Source organism: Coregonus lavaretus, assembly GCF_964263955.1.
Source record: "Coregonus lavaretus genome assembly, chromosome: 25".
Taxonomy (NCBI): domain Eukaryota; kingdom Metazoa; phylum Chordata; class Actinopteri; order Salmoniformes; family Salmonidae; genus Coregonus; species Coregonus lavaretus.
This window is the reverse complement of record NC_140012.1, coordinates 7,786,580-7,803,250: the sequence shown is the minus strand read 5'-3', so window position 1 is coordinate 7,803,250 and position 16,671 is coordinate 7,786,580. Positions and strand designations below refer to the sequence as shown.

General features: G+C 42.1%; 1 protein-coding gene across 1 annotated transcript; it reads right to left on the bottom strand.

Annotated features, from left to right (window-relative positions):
* Window positions 1-5,770: 5,770 nt before the first annotated feature.
* Window positions 5,771-16,375, bottom strand: LOC311100989 (peptide Y-like). The gene is made up of 4 exons (XM_084141996.1): window positions 16,335-16,375; window positions 11,122-11,309; window positions 7,568-7,648; window positions 5,771-5,910 (listed from the first exon to the last, which is right to left on the bottom strand). Exons 2-4 carry the CDS (start codon window positions 11,307-11,309, stop codon window positions 5,886-5,888), a joined length of 294 nt encoding a protein of 97 aa, XP_083998122.1. The 5' UTR covers window positions 16,335-16,375; the 3' UTR covers window positions 5,771-5,885.
* Window positions 16,376-16,671: the final 296 nt, after the last annotated feature.

The window sequence follows — 16,671 nt, the reverse complement described above, 5'->3', positions numbered from 1 at the left end:
GGCCGAGGGAACCTGTCGAGCCTGACGGGCCCGGCCGAGGCATGTGGACCTCATGAGCCGGCCGAGGCGTGGAAGCCTGACGAGCCGGCTGAGGCTTGGGAGCCTGCCGAGCCGGCTGAGGCAAGACGTGGGATGGGATCCTGCCGAGCCCTCTGAGGCATGGGAGCCTGACGAGCCCGCTGAGGCATGGGAGCCTGACTAGCCAGCTGAGGCATGACGTGGGATGGGAGCCTGCCGAGCCAACCGAGGCAAGAAAACCTCTCGAGCCAGCTAAGGCATGGAAGCCTGACAAGGTAGCTGAGGAATCCCTGGTTCCTTCGGCAGCAGCACCCAGACCCGACATCCCCAACCCAACCCAACCAAAAAACATCCCTGATGCTTCTGATAGTGGTGTCAGCATTCTGTAAGGACAGACGCTTGGAGACGAGAAGCAAGTACAGGGAGTGAACATTTTATGAAAAAACAGACAGGAACAAAACACTGACAGCGTCTGGACAACGGAAACGAAACAACATTAATGCTGACACGGGGATCAAACAGAGGAACATACAGATATACGGGAGGTAATTAAACTGTGATGAAGTCCTGGTGAGTCCAATGAAGTGCTGATGCGCGTAACGATGGTGACAGGTGTGCGTAATGATGGGCAGCCTGGCACTCAGGGAGGGGGAGCGGGAGCAGGCGTGACACACATAGGTTTGTGGGGATAAAACTATTGGGGAGAGCCCCATTTTCTCTGATTATCTCACTGGGGAGATACCTCCAAATATGTTTCTAACTAACCCAAGATAGACCACAGCCTGTATTGAGATTAAATGTTTCATTGATGAGGAAATTAGCATACTGTTGGCCAAAATTAATCTCGTTCCATCTTCTCCCACTGCCGGCCACTGGGCTTCCTCTCACCACCATATTTGGTAGTGAGTGGAAACGCAATCCGGATGCTTCACATTTATACATCCCGTGAAATATCTGTCACATTGTTCTATCTGTGATACCTCCCGCTGTACTGTGATTTATGGCTAGCTAGTTCAAGCTAGGGTTGCTTCTTTTGTGCCGCTAGCTCCCGTTACCCCGTGCAGTGTAACATTGAAACGTCTGTTGACATTAACCCTATTTCCCTCTCCGTCCGTTTGTTATTTAAGCTAAAGCTAGTAAAGTTGTAAGATCGGGAAAGCCCTAAACGCCGCAATATATTCAGATTCAAACTGAAAGTGAAATGTGGTGCGTGGGGGGTGGAGTGGGCATGCACCAGGTAACAGGTGCTACAATGCGTACGAGTGTTCTTATGGCTACATAAGGTCTGGATTTCTGCTATTGTAAAACAGCCATTCTCTCCCAGTCCCAATTACATTTAAAATAGTATGATTGATCATTCATCATTAACTCATAGGTTATTGTTCATACTTGTAAAGTCAGTGAATGTTCTAATTCACTAGCGCGAAATATGGAAGACTGCACACGGTTTACTATCCCCTCACACAACTTGGCACTTATTGAGTCCCGTAAGTGGGATAAGAAGTAGTTTGTGGTTTTGCTTAAATGCTTTTCTCTCTGTCAATTCCTCACGAACTGTGGGCTTTGTATGCACTATGCACACCAATAGGCTCCTGCGTAATAACCATTGGCATCGCTTGTGGACGTAATCTAGAGGTAAAGTATGGCGTATGGGTCCGTGTACCTCTGGCAAATGGTTTGCACTGTCATCATTTGTGAAATTGTGATTCCACAACTATCATGAATTCACACTGTGTAGTCAATTAATTTGTCATTTTGATTCCAGCATTAAACAAGCCACCTGGTGCCACGCGCACATCACGGCAGAATCACAATCGATTTTAAATAGCTGGGCTACAAAGAGGAAAATGATGACCTCATTCATTCTATTCAACAAATTACTAGTTTAGGTGCTCATACCTGTTAGTTTACCTTGCTTCAGTTGCTTCCACTGTCCAATTCGAGCCGAAAGCTAGACGGAGCGGCTGAAATGTTAAATCCTTGAGCACGGTTGCTAGAGATAAAGGGGGAAACGGGCTGTGTGACAGTGCGGACCCCACCGAACTGCGGTTTGAATGCCTATTGTCGAGTAGGTCGCTTGTGATGGGAATTTCACAAATGATAAGACAGTAACGTTACAGCCTACCATAAAACAATTTTAAGAGTAAACTAATACTGTGTCCAAAAGTTTCAGAATTATGAGTTTCATCTTCACCCTAGGAAACGGTAATATAAAACGTACACTTCTTCAAATCAAATCAAATTTGTCACATGTGCGGAATACAACAGGTGTAGACCTTACCATGAAATGCTTACTTACAAGCCCTTCACCAACAATGCAAGTCAAGAAATAGAGTTATGAAAATATTTTTAAAAATAAACTAAATTAAATAACAATAACGAGGCTATATACAGGGGGTACCTGTACCTAGTCAATGTGCAGGGGTACCGGTTAGCCGAGGTAATTTGTACAGGTAGGGGTAAAGTGACTATGCATTGATAATAAACAGTGAGTAGCAGCAGTGTAAAAACAAACGGGTGGGGGGGTCAATGTAAATAGTCCGGGTGGTCATTTGATTCATTGTTCAGCAGTCATAGCTTGGGGGTAGAAGCTGTTAAGGAGCATTTTGGACCTAGACTTGGCGCTCTGGTACCGCTTGCCGTGCGGTAGCAGAGAGAACAGTCTATGACTTAGGTGACAGTCTATGACTTGGGTTTTTGAAATAATTTTGGGCCTTCCTCTGACACTGCCTAGTATATAGGTCCTGGATGGCAGGAAGCTTGGCCCCAGTGATGTATTGGGCCGTACACACTACCCTCTGTAGCGCCTTATGGTCGGATGCCGAGCAGTTGCCATACCAGGCGGTGATGCAACCGGTCAGGATGCTCTCGATGGTGCAGCTGTATAACTTTTTGAGGATCTGGGGACCCATGCCAAATCTTTTCAGTCTCCTGAGGGGGAAAAGGTGTTGTCGTGCCCTCTTCAAGACTGTCTTGGTGTGTTAGGACCATGACAGTTTGTTGGTGATGTGGACACCAAGGAACTTGAAACTCTCGACCCGCTCCACTACAGCCCCGTCGATGTTAATGGAGGCCTGTTCGGCCCTCCTTTTCCTGTAGTCCACGATCATCTCCTTTGTCTTGCTCACATTGAGGGAGAGGTTGTTGTCCTGTCACCACACTGCCAGGTCTCTGACCTCCTCCCTATAGGCTGTCTCATCGTTGTCGGTGATCAGGCCTACCACTGTTGTGTCGTCAGCAAACTTAATGATGGTGTTGGAGTCGTGCTTGTCCACGCAGTCGTGGGTGAACAGAGAGTACAGGAGGGGACTAAGCATGTACCCCTGAGGGGCCCCGTGTTGAAGATCAGCATGGCAGATGTGTTGTTGCCTATCCTTACCACCTGGGGGCAGCCTGTCAGGAAGTCCCGGATCCAGTTACAGAGGGAGGTGTTTAGTCCCAGGGTCCTTAGCTTAGTGATGAGCTTTGTGGGCACTATGGTGTTGAACACTGAGCTGTAGTCAATGAACAGCATTCTCACATAGGTGTTCCTTTTGTCCAGGTGGGAAAGGGCAGTGTGGAGTGCGATTGAGATTGCGTCATCTGTGGATCTGTTGGGGCGGTATGCGAATTGGAGTGGGTCTAGGGTTTCCGGGATTATGGTGTTGATGTGAGCCATGACCAGCCTTTCAAAGCACTTCATGGCTACCGACGTGAGTGCTACGGGGCGGCAGTCATTTAGGCAGGTTACCTTCACATTCTTGGGCACAGGGACTATGGTGGTCTGCTTGAAACATGTAGGTATTACAGACTCGGTCAGGGAGAGGTTGAAAATGTCAGTGAAGAGCCGGTGTAGTAGGATTCAATCTTAGTCCTGTATTGAGGGCATAGCGGGTTTTCTTATAAGCTTCCAGATTAGTGTCCCGCTCCTTGAAAGCGGCAGTTCTAGCCTTTAGCTCGGTACGGATGTTGCCTGTAATCCATGGCTTCTAGTTGGGATATGTACGTATGGTCACTGTGGGGACGCCGCCGTCGATGCACTAATTGATGAAGCCGGTGACTGAGGTGGTATACTCCTCAATGCCATTGGATGAATCATGGAACATATTCCAGTCTGTGCTAGCAAAACAGTCCTGTAGCGTAGCATCCACGTCATCTGACCACTTCCTCATTGAGCGAGTCACTGGTACTTCCTGCTTTAGTTTTTGCTTTTACATTTTATTCATTTAGCAGACGCTCTTATCCAGAGCGACTTACAGGAGCAATTAGGGTTAAGTGCCTTGCTCAAGGGCACATCGACAGATTTTTCACCTAGTCGGCTCGGGGATTAGAACCAGCGACCTTTCGGTTACTGGCACAACGCTCTTAACCACTAAGCTACCTGCCACCTATAAGCAGGAATCAGGAGGATAGAATTATGGTCAGATTTGCCAAATGAAGGGCGAGGGAGAGCTTTGTATGCATCTCTGTGTGTGGAGTAAAGGTGGTCTAGAGTTTTTTTCCCTCTGGTTGCACATGTGACATGCTGGTAGAAATGAGATCAAACAGATGTAAGTTTGCCTGCATTAAAGTCCCCGGCCACTAGGAGCGCCGCTTCTGGATGAGCATTTTCTTGTTTGCTTATGGCCTTATACAACTCGGTTTGTGGTGGTAAATAGACAGCTACGAATAATATAGATGAGAACTCTCTAGGTAGATAGTGTGGTCTACAGCTTATCATGAGGTACTCTACCTCAGGCGAGCAATACCTCGAGACTTCTTTAATATTAGACATCGCACACCAGCAGTTATTGGCAAATAGACCCACACCCCCGACCCTCGTCTTACCAGACGTAGCTGCTCTGTCCTGCCGATGCACGGAAAACCCAGCCAGCTCTATATTATCCATGTCGTCGTTCAGTCACGACTCGGTGAAACATAAGATATTACAGTTTTTAATGTCCCGTTGGTAGGATAGTCTCGACCGTAGATCTATACGTTTGTTTTCCAGTGATTGCACGTTGGCCAATAGAACCGATGGTAGTGGCGATTTACTCACTCGCCTCCGAATCCTCACAAGGCGCCCCAACCTTCTCTTTCTGTATCTCCGCCTTTTCTTCACTAAATAAATAATCTTTGTCCAGTTCGAGGTGAGTAATCACTGTTCTGATGTCCAGAAGCTCTTTTCGTTCATAAGAGACGGTAGCAGCAACTTTATGTACAAAATAAGTTACAAACAATGCGAAAAAACTAACAAAATAGCACAGTTGGTTAGGAGCCTGTAAAACAGCAGCCATCCCCCCGGCGCCATTATTCAATACATCCCTACTCTTTTTTAGAACATTGTGAGGAATGATGGTCAGTAGACTATGTTGTCTAATGCATAAATTGTCACATAACTCAAATGGCAAATAAGGCAGAGATAGAAAATTGTTACATTAACTGAATTCCCTTGTAATATACTGTCACCTAGTGGTATGAATATGTCAAATACACTGTTAGAAGATGGTACTCTTGTAACCATAGGCCTGAAGTGGTGGGTGGTCTAGGATAATGTATTTCCAATCATAGCTTGTGAATAAAAATATTGTTTTGCTTATCTGAAACCGAAAGGTCAACTAAAACTCACTGTGACCAGATTATTACACATTCATTTCTTTATTATTCATAATTTTATTTAATAACACATTATTTACAGGATGAGCAATGAGAGAGAGAAAGAAAGAGAGAGAGAGAGAGAGAGAGAGAGAGAGAGAGAGAGAGAGAGAGAGAAAGAGATGCATGCGTGCCGGACAGGAGTAGTGGGCCGCACAGTCCAGTGAAGGCTGCCAGTTAAGCAGCCTGTTTGAGTTGTTGTTAGGCCCACCATTTGAGTGGAACAGCAGAGCAGCACGCCAGAGGTATGGGATTTACCATAGATCACTGCCATCCGAACTGAAATAAAAATACACAAAAAGTCAGTATCTGCCCTTTCAAACTCACTAAAATCCATATCAAGTGATCAAACTTAGATATTGCTATTCATTGTTGGACTGACACATTGCCAATACAGTGTGTGAATAGGTCATCATGGTTTGGGTTAATTCCACAAATTAAATTCTAATTCAATTACCTCTCCCTGTAAATTCAATTTAATTCAAATTCCAGGTCAGTCTATGAATTCAGAGATAATTCAATTACTCTCAATTCCAATGTTAGGTAGATTCCAAGAAGTCAATTCCCAATTCAATATTATTCCACCAATTCAAATTCAATTCCCGTAGGATTTCAGGCTAGTCACTGTTCAGACAGCCTAACTATACTGGAAATATAGAAATACAAGTTTAAATTATTTAAAACAAGGATGGGCAACTGCGGGGGTCTCAATTTACTCTTGAGAGTGAGAATAGTAGAATACACAAGGTACAAGGTGCAATTTCGAAATTTGGTTGTGCATCAAACAGTTTTGGTCTTATATCAGTCACTCAATTAGCCCATGTCAGCTAACATTTTTTAGATTGGTAAGCTAGTCTAGCGGCCAGCCATCTAAACTTGTAGTAATCACGGTCGAATTACCGACCAGGGGAACCCCAATGATTGATTTTGTTAGTCACTCTTACTCAGATATCATATATAACATTTCTCTTCTCCCTATGGCAAAATGTGTAGAATTGCAGGAAATTAACTCTAAAACTTAAATGTTTTCTCTCCGCTGTCAAATTGTTTTCCTTGCAAGGTGGGGGGGGGGGGCTCCAACAAAATTTAGTTTAGGGCCCCCAAAAGGCTAAGGCCGGCTCTGATTGCATGTGTGAGTATAGATGTGGGTATGCAGACCCATGAGCCACTGCGGCTCCGCATGATTAGTTCAGATTTTTTGTGGCCCCCACCCTCATCAAAGTTGCCGATCCCTGATTTAAAACAAATCCTGCTGTCAATGTTTTATGCTAAGTGCATTAATTCCACTACCTGGGAAATGTACAAATATTGATTTCCAATTCAATTCCAAAGATTAAATGTTTTTACAATTCCAATTCAACTCTAATTCAATCTGTCCAAACAGTCTAATTCCAATTCGATTCCAATTCCATAACTTGAAGATGGTTGAAATTCAAATTGAATTCAATGTAAATTCTCCACTTCTTGAGTGAATTCAAGAATTGAATTGGAATTTCAAATTAAATTGGAATTGACCCCAACCCTGTGGGTCATGTTGATATACTCAATGTATGAGTCTATTGTAACAAATAGCAGACACAATCATTTTGAATCACCCCGTCACCCAGTCTCTTCATTACATTTTACATTTTAGTCATTTAGCAGACGCTCTTATCCAGAGCGACTTACAGTTAGTGAATACATATATATTTTTTATACTGGCCCCCCGTGGGAATCGAACCCACAACCCTGGCCATGCTCTATCAACTGAGCTACATCCCTGCCGGCCATTCCCTCCCCTACCCTGGACGACGCTGGGCCAATTTGTGCGCCGCCCATGAGTCTCCCGGTCACGACCGGCTGTGACAGAGCCTGGATTCGAACCAGGATCTCTAGTGGCACAGTTAGCACTGCGATGCAGCGCCTTAGACCACTGTGCCACTCTTCATCCTCTCACCGTGGTGTTAAGTCGCCTTCCGACTCGTCTCCGAACAGCAACCATGCCATAGCTGACTCAGGGGAAGACCTCTTCCCATACCTAGTGGACACAGAGAGGCCATCACTGTTACTGTATGTCACCAAGAGATATACATTGCTTGCTGGAGTGTGCTAACAGGGGTCCTATGATCATATCATGTCCCCTTGTGGCCATGAGTAGCTTGCCCACCTCATCATCGACAGCCCCATGAATTCCTAGGCACTAGTAACTCAATTAATCTTTCCGAGATCCCTCGTGTCCTCTCTCCTCACCTTCTTCTCAACTGTATTGGAGAATAAGATCCAAGGTCCTTCCCCTCGGACCTCCTTCTCACATGCGTTTTGAGAAGAAGGTGAGGAGAGAGGATGCTAGGAATCGAGGAAAGATTAATTGAGAAAGAGCAAAAGTGTCAAGAAATTTGACATTCTAAGTGCTTATACCCTACTCTGTGTACTCACTAATCACCAATACCATTTTTATTTCCAGAGGCAAGATCACATATCTCTCATAGCTCCAAACAAGGAGAGATTTGAAAGTCTAATGCCCAATGCTCAGCAAGGCAAGCAATCCTCAGCTCTACAGGCAGCGCAAAGGCATTTAAAATATACTTACTGAAATCAATGCCTGGCCATTGTGGAGTGATTCTCCCTTTGTGTGAGAACAGAGGGGCTGAACTGCATGGCACACAGCCCTTGCAGAGCATTGACAGCACCAGCCCTTTTAATGATAGCCTCTGCAGTCTTTAGACGTTTAATAGGAGACTGGTTCAGGTTCCCTCAAACTCTACACGCCTACATGAAATCTCTCTCCGAGCAACAGACGTAGCTGCACAGATAGATATGCCAAGATGCACAGGCAGGCACACATGTGAACACATAGATGCAGAATCACCATGCATACACAGATACACACATACACAAACACACACAACTGTTGTAAAAAAACGACGTCCTGAGCCTCTCCTCTCTACCTAACTTCCCCTCACAGTCCTTTCAGTTTCCCTTAAATCCCGTTAGTTTGGTTGCTCAGCCTACCTAAGTTATCCCTCACCCATCAGAGCCCTGCCATTCTCAACCAATCAGAGAAATGCGAATCTGGACATTGCACCTGCCCACTCAGGTCAGAGTGTTATCGTTGTCCGAAGGGAGAAGACACATGTTTCTGAGGACTTTTTATTGTCGACAGGGGGGGGGGGGGGGGGGGGGTTTACATGCTGTGTAATAATAGGTTATTACCACTAATTACTTCATGTTACTTTGATAAGTTTCAGCCATATGTTCTACTGTATGGCTGTTATTATTCTTCAATGTTAGAGTTGCCAATGCTGCTTTGTGTATTGTTTATCGTATGTAGTATTATTCCATACTGCCATGAGTGTTATTGCATTGGTTGCACAAGTACTTATAAGTACACTGTACAGCATCGCATCATAGCCTAAAGCAGTCTTCCCTTACAACCCAGGTTGAGGGAATAAGAATAGCAACTCATTATAGATCAGTATAATGAAGCCAGACCAGACCAGACAGGTCAGGTATATTTGCCGGTAATAGCACATCTCCATTACACAGACCAAGGCCCCAGTGGAGCCATTATAGGTCTCTATTGGTGAACTCTATCCCTCTACGCAGGGTAGGTCAGGGCTGGAGCAAAACAGGCTCCTTTCCTTTCATTTCCGTACCATCATTATTTTAAATAACTACACTGTGATCTCCAAATACTAATCTCTCTGTCTGTATAATGCTGCTGCATATGTGGCTTTCCAAAACTGGAATTAAGTTATGTTATCACAGTGTTCAGAACAACAGGCTGGTCGGAGAGCCAAGAGAACATCATTATCCTCAGGCTTAGTTAAAATATCCTCTATAGAAACGTTTGTGGTCATATGCATATCCTTAAAAACGTAGGTGCTGGGATAATAAAGAATACTTGTAAAGTATCATAATGAATCACAGAGGTACATATGGTCATAAAGGATTATAATCAAAAGAGATCCATTGCGCTCTCCCAGAAGCTTGGCTGGTGCGTAAAACCCGCAAATTCAGATAAACAAAAAGGTCCATATCAGATTTTGCATATCGTTTATGAGTTGGCCCTACATATTTATGAACGGCTGTGGCTGATGTCCTTTGTGGTGGGCTATCTCATGAACTGATATGATGTCTTCAGGTGAGCAGACACCTGCGGCGGTTGATTCGTGAGTTGCCCTTCGTGCCCACTCCCATACCCTATAATTCTGTATTTCTTTGTGACTCATTTGTATACAGGTACACCAGAAAAGCCACAACCCTGATTGGCAAATGATTGGCAACCCTAATTAGAAGCACCTGCTCTCATCAGTTGTTCTCTACAAATGCTGTTTTGAATTAAAATAAAATGGTACCCACATGCTGAAGAAGGCTGTAATGCCGAAACGTCTGTGCAAGCTATCCCTGATGCAGTGAAAATCATTTAAGTAAGCTTTATGCGACATCTTTTTGAGTGCAAACCCACTACACCTTTCTGTTCATAAAGGATTATATACATACAAATCAGTCCAAGTTAAAAACCTAGGCAACAGTAAAAAAAAAAATATATATATATATATATATATATATATGTTGGAAAATGTTGGAATGCCCGCCCATATGACCATTATGTGCAGGACGCCTGGTGGCAGTAGATATAATTACAGTGACCTATTTCAAAAACAACTTGTGTACCTCTAATCATTTGATATCAATGAGATGAACACATGTAATAGTTACAGAAAATCAAATATATACATATGTACAAAATGACCATGTAGAGATGTTGATTTGTCCTGCAATCCAGGTCTCCACTTGGTCATTTTGTACATAGGTATGCTATATAGTTGATTTTCTGTAACTACTACATGTGTTCATCTCATTGATATCAAATTATTAGAGGTACACAAGTTGTTTTTGAAATAGGTCACTGTAATTATATCTACAGCCACCTCATGTCCTGTACTTAATGATCATATGGGCGGGTATTCCAACATTTTCCAACATATTATTTTTTTCTTTACTGTTGCCTAGGTTTTTAACTTGGACCGATTTGTATGTATATAATCGTTTGACCATATGTACCTCTGTGATTAATTATGATTGACTGCGCAAAAGTGAATTAAATTGTTTCCACACCCAGCATGTGTCATGTGAGGTGAAATGTGTATATTTTGGGATGTGAGCACTCAGCCTGTTTGACCTGAGGAAGATCTGTTTCGGGTCGAAACGTGGTCAATAAAGCGGGGAATTGGGAGCATAAACATTATGTGGGGCCTTCCTGTTCCTTATTAGTTAAATATCCCTCATAACTTCTCCTGTGACCTTGGCTATAGTGGTCATTTGACCTCTTAAGATTATCAGCAATATTTGATTGGAATTTAGGGAGGTGCATTTTTTTTGTTTTCTTTGTATTCAAATTGAAAGAAGGAACATGTAATCAATCTATTGATTGTCAGTAGCAGCTTACATTCCCTTAAAACCCAATAGGCTGAAAGGTTTGCATCGTTAGAGTGCTGACTCACTCACCTCTGTCTAGTGATGAGGTTGATGTAGTGTCGCAGTTCCGTGTTGTATCTGGCCCATTCCTCCGGGGACGCGTTGTTGTCGGGGCTCACAGGCTTGGGCGGGTAGGCATCCGCGAAGGTGCCCAGGCTAACCAGCACGCACACGACGAGGGCTACGAGGATCAACCAGGGTCTCAGTATGTTGGCCATCTGTAAATAAAGAATGTAGGCAAAAATGTCCCTCAAAACTGCTGGACTTAGATTTGAGTAAGATGAGTAAGACTTTGTCTTTTTGACAGGAGGATTCATCAGAGACACGTTAACAGGTGCGCTGTCTATGGTGCCGAAATGTGTGCCAAAGTTTCTTACGAAATAAATCAATTGGTCTTCAACCTATTGATTCTACAATGCTATGGAACATTCTGTAAGTGTTAAGTAATGATAATGAAGAATCGCTTCTTTACTCTAACATTCAGACTTGCTACTGCAATTGGTCGTTCTTGAATTGCGGTGGCAGTTGCGTCCCTTGCCTTTGCAACACTTTAAAATTACAAACAGTTACACGTGCATGTTTTTGTTTATATTGAAGTGTTTATCACTGATAAAACCATGCCACAAAACGTTATGTTTATACATTGTTTAAAGTACTTAGGGCAAGCAAATTGGCTTGTCCCAGTAGTGACCCAGAATAATTGTAGTTACATGTTTTGGGGATTTAGAGATATCTATCTATTATTTTGAATGCTAGAAAGTAAATCAATAAAAAAGGCTATTAAAATACTATTTTTGTATATATATATACAGTGGGGGAAAAAAGTATTTAGTCAGACACCAATTGTGCAAGTTCTCCCACTTAAAAAGATGAGAGAGGCCTGTAACTTTCATCATAGGTACACGTCAACTATGACAGACAAAATGAGAAAAAAAATCCAGAAAATCACATTGTAGGATTTTTTAGGAATTTATTTGCAAATTCTGGTGGAAAATAAGTATTTGGTCAATAACAAAAGTTTCTCAATACTTTGTTATATACCCTTTGTTGGCAATGACACAGGTCAAATGTTTTCTGTAAGTCTTCACAAGGTTTTCACACACTGTTGCTGGTATTTTGGCCCATTTCTCCATGCAGATCTCCTCTAGAGCAGTGATGTTTTGGGTCTGTCGCTGGGCAACACGGACTTTCAACTCCCTCCAAAGATGTTCTATGGGGTTGAGATCTGGAGACTGGCTAGGCCACTCCAGGACCTTGAAATGCTTCTTACGAAGCCACTCCTTCGTTGCCCGGGCGGTGTGTTTGGGATCATTGTCATGCTGAAAGACCCAGCCACGTTTCATCTTCAATGCCCTTGCTGATGGAAGGAGGTTTTCACTCAAAATCTCATGAAACATGGCCCCATTCATTCTTTCCTTTAAACGGATCAGTCGTCCTGGTCCCTTTGCAGAAAAACAGCCCCAAAGCATGATGTTTCCACCCCCATGCTTCACAGTAGGGATGGTGTTCTTTGGATGCAACTCAGCATTCTTTGTCCTCCAAACACGACGAGTTGAGTTTTTACCAAAAAGTTATATTTTGGTTTCATCTGACCATATGACATTCTCCCAATCCTCTTCTGGATCATCCAAATGCACTCTAGCAAACTTCAGACGGGCCTGGACATGTACTGGCTTAAGTAGGGGGACACATCTTGCACTGCATGATTAGAGTCCCTGGCGGCGTAGTGTGTTACTGATGGTAGGCTTTGTTACTTTGGTCCCAGCTCTCTGCAGGTCATTCACTAGGTCCCCCCGTGTGGTTCTGGGATTTTTACTCACAGTTCTTGTGATCATTTTGACCCCACGGGGTGAGATCTTGCGTGGAGCCCCAGATCGAGGGAGATTATCAGTGGTCTTGTATGTCTTCCATTTCCTAATAATTGCTCCCACTGTTGATTTCTTCAAACCAAGCTGCTTACCTATTGCAGATTCAGTCTTCCCAGCCTGGTGCAGGTCTACAATTTTGTTTCTGGTGTCCTTTGACAGCTCTTTGGTCTTGGCCATAGTGGAGTTTGGAGTGTGACTGTTTGAGGTTGTGGACAGGTGTCTTTTATACTGATAACAAGTTCAAACAGGTGCCATTAATACAGGTAACGAGTGGAGGACAGCGGAGCCTCTTAAAGAAGAAGTTACAGGTCTGTGAGAGCCTGAAATCTTGCTTGTTTGTAGGTGACCAAATACTTATTTTCCACCATCATTTGCAAATAAAATCATTAAAAATCCTACAATGTGATTTTCTGGATTTTTTTTCCTCAATTTGTCTGTCATAGTTGACGTGTACCTATGATGAAAATGACAGGCCTCTCTCATCTTTTTAAGTGGGAGAACTTGCACAATTGGTGGCTGACTAAATACTTTTTTTCCCCACTGTATATATATATATATATATATATATATATAATGTGTCCCAAAGTGTTATGTCATTGGTGTTAACACCTTGAAAATCACATTACAAAGATATACAAGGACCTTGAGTGGCAAACTGTTTTTGGGGAGCAGTCTTTATTAACGAAAACTATTAACTAATCACACCCTTTAGTATGTCATAAATTTGAGGATTCCATTGATCATTTGGTGTGTCTAAATACAAAGTGTCATTGGTGTTACTCAATGTAAATTATGGAAAATTACATTGTGAGCAAAATGATTAATCATATCACTTTCGTAAATTAAGGGTTAAAGTGTTCATTAATTACCTTAGATTTGGGCATTTGTGGCCTCCATTTAAGAAAATCTTCAATTACCAAAAATGTGTCATTGGTTTTACCGTCATTGGTGTTACTACTCCTAAGGTGAAGTCAGCATTAGTGGGACACTTTTTGGTAAATCGCTATGTAGAAAATCAAAATCAGCCTACCCTCCTCAACTAACGTTTATTTCAATGAATTAAGGTTGTATCTAAATTTTTATGATGAAACAAGTTGATAGTTTATTATTCAGTGGATGCAACCCTCCTTAAAACAACATCAGACCCCTTCTTTTGCTAAAGCGTGTCTTTCAGTTGTAGTGGGACACTTTAGTTGATGAAGTGGGAAACTATTTTCTTATTAGAAACATTAATGTCCCACTTCACCTGGCACTTATTATAAAATCATCAAAAATACTTTGTAGAGGCTTATAGATAACACACTCTGTTTTCACAATTTTGTGACAATAACATTGTACTAGACACTCTCCATGTCCTTGCAAAATTGATTTGGGGACATTCCAAGCTCTTCGTGAAAATCTAACTAAAGGACTCTGGAGTCTGCACAGCTTTTACTTGATCCTGAAACAGCTCTATTATTCCCCAAATGCTGTCCCCTTTCATAAATTGAACCTCTTTTCTATCCTCACGTTCTTACATGCCATTGTCTTTTGTTTAATTTCTTTCCTACCCTTGTTATTTCCCTCATCAGAGTTATATGCCTACAGAGTTATAGGCCTACAGCAAGTAACTGCATGCTTTTCATGATCAGTAAACATCAATTGATCATGTAATTTCAGATATGTGAGGGTAGCCTCACGATATCTCTCAATATTGGCCACCATTAATTGGATATTTGAGTGATACAAAAGTGAACATTACCTGACAAGTATGAGTGGTTTAGGTTCATTTCCAATCCTTTGTGGGGTCTGCCTCTCAAGCAGCAGAACGGTTGCATTTGCCGATGTAACGGTACTGTTACAATGCCTTCAGAAAGTATTCATACCCCTTGACTTATTCCACATTTTATTGTTTTATTTATCTATAGTGGTGATGACAGTAGTCTGACTGATAACTTTACCAGGACGAAGTCAAGCACTTTCCAAAAGCATAATCTCTGATGAAGCAAGCTAAATGACACATTGTTTGCTTTAGCTAGCTAGCTACATGCCAAATGGATCTGGCTATCCTCATGTATCTGAAAATGCATGATCAAATTATGTTTACTGATTGCTGTAAAACTCTGATGATAGAGCTAAATGTGGAATAATTGTAAATGTGTAGTTCTGACTATGCTCTTCAAGAGGTGATGATATTAAAACCAAATAGTTATAACATTTATTTAGCCATCCCTTGAAAACGGCACGTATTTGTCAATGGCTTTAGCGGAGCCCCCCAGCAGCCAAATCGAATGCTGTTGTGACGTTTTATTGATAACAAAATATAAGAAAGAGAGTTCCAAACCTTTCTGCCAATAATAATAATATAATAATATGCCATTTAGCAGACGCTTTTATCCAAAGCGACTTACAGTCATGCGTGCATACATTATTTTTGTGTATGGGTGGTCCCGGGGATCGAACCCACTACCTTGGCGTTACAAGCGCCGTGCTCTACCAGCTGAGCTACAGAGGACCACCAATAACAGCTAATTTTCTGTTTCCCCCTCCCCACTCAGACCACTCCCAGACAGTCTTAGCAATATTCTTGTCTGAGAAATTGCACTTTGCTAAGCAATCTTTGTTTATTTTAGATTTTTTTTTTTTTTTTTAACAATCATAGTAAGGTATTTTGATATTGAGACAAAAACGGCTGCATTGGACCTTTAATGTATTTTAGAATATCTAATGAAGGAAATTGCATTTATATTGATTAACAGATGTTTTATGCACAGTACACATTTAGCAGCAACTCAATAACATTTGTTGTGATTGGGTTGCAAAATGACCATAGCGCAGTACATTTAAACACAAATGTCCCACTACACCTGTGGGGTATACTACAAAGCAGGATCAAATAGTTAGCCAGCTAACTTGCCTAATTGTTCTGAAATAACTTTTTATTTTTTAGAAAGATAAGCTTGAAATGGGCATGGTCTCAAAAACCCAAAACACTAAGTTTTGCTTTCTTAATGAACCAGAAAATCAAGTTATTTCTGGTTGTTTATCAAAATTAGCTGGCAAATTCATTGATCCTGCTTTGTAGTAAACCACTCTGATGTCCCACTAATTCTGACTTCACTTTACTGGTGGCACAATGTTATCATAATGGTACCAACAAATACATATATCATCAAGCTGCCATATGAGTTGATTTAGAATGAGAAGATACTCAAATAGCCTACATTTGAATAAATCAAATAATATAGAAAACGTGTTTTTCTTCCAAAATGTCATGCCCAAATGCTACCGTAATTCAAGAACGACACAATTGCTAAAACTACTACAACAGTCAAAACCTCCCAAACTCAGCCTAACATTGATAGTCACAGAAAGCAAAAACTTATTTTTACTCACTTCGCGGCAGTCTTGCTTCACCGGTTTTCACTTGGTTCTTGTGCGTCTTGTTTTTATTCCCAAGTCCTGAAGGTTTATATAGGCAAGGGATACAGTAGGCGCATCCAAATGAAAACCACACCCCTATTATTTTTTAACAATAGTCATTGGCCAGCTGATGATCACGGTGATGTGTAACAAATGTGTATGACAAATTGACTGTATCAATAACGCACTATAAGGGTAAATACAAGCATATTATAACCAATCAATAAGTAATACATTCGTACAGAAGGGCCTACTTCGGTCTAAGTGCATGACGCATCGTGTGTGCTGGGTTTCATCAGAGGACAGTTGG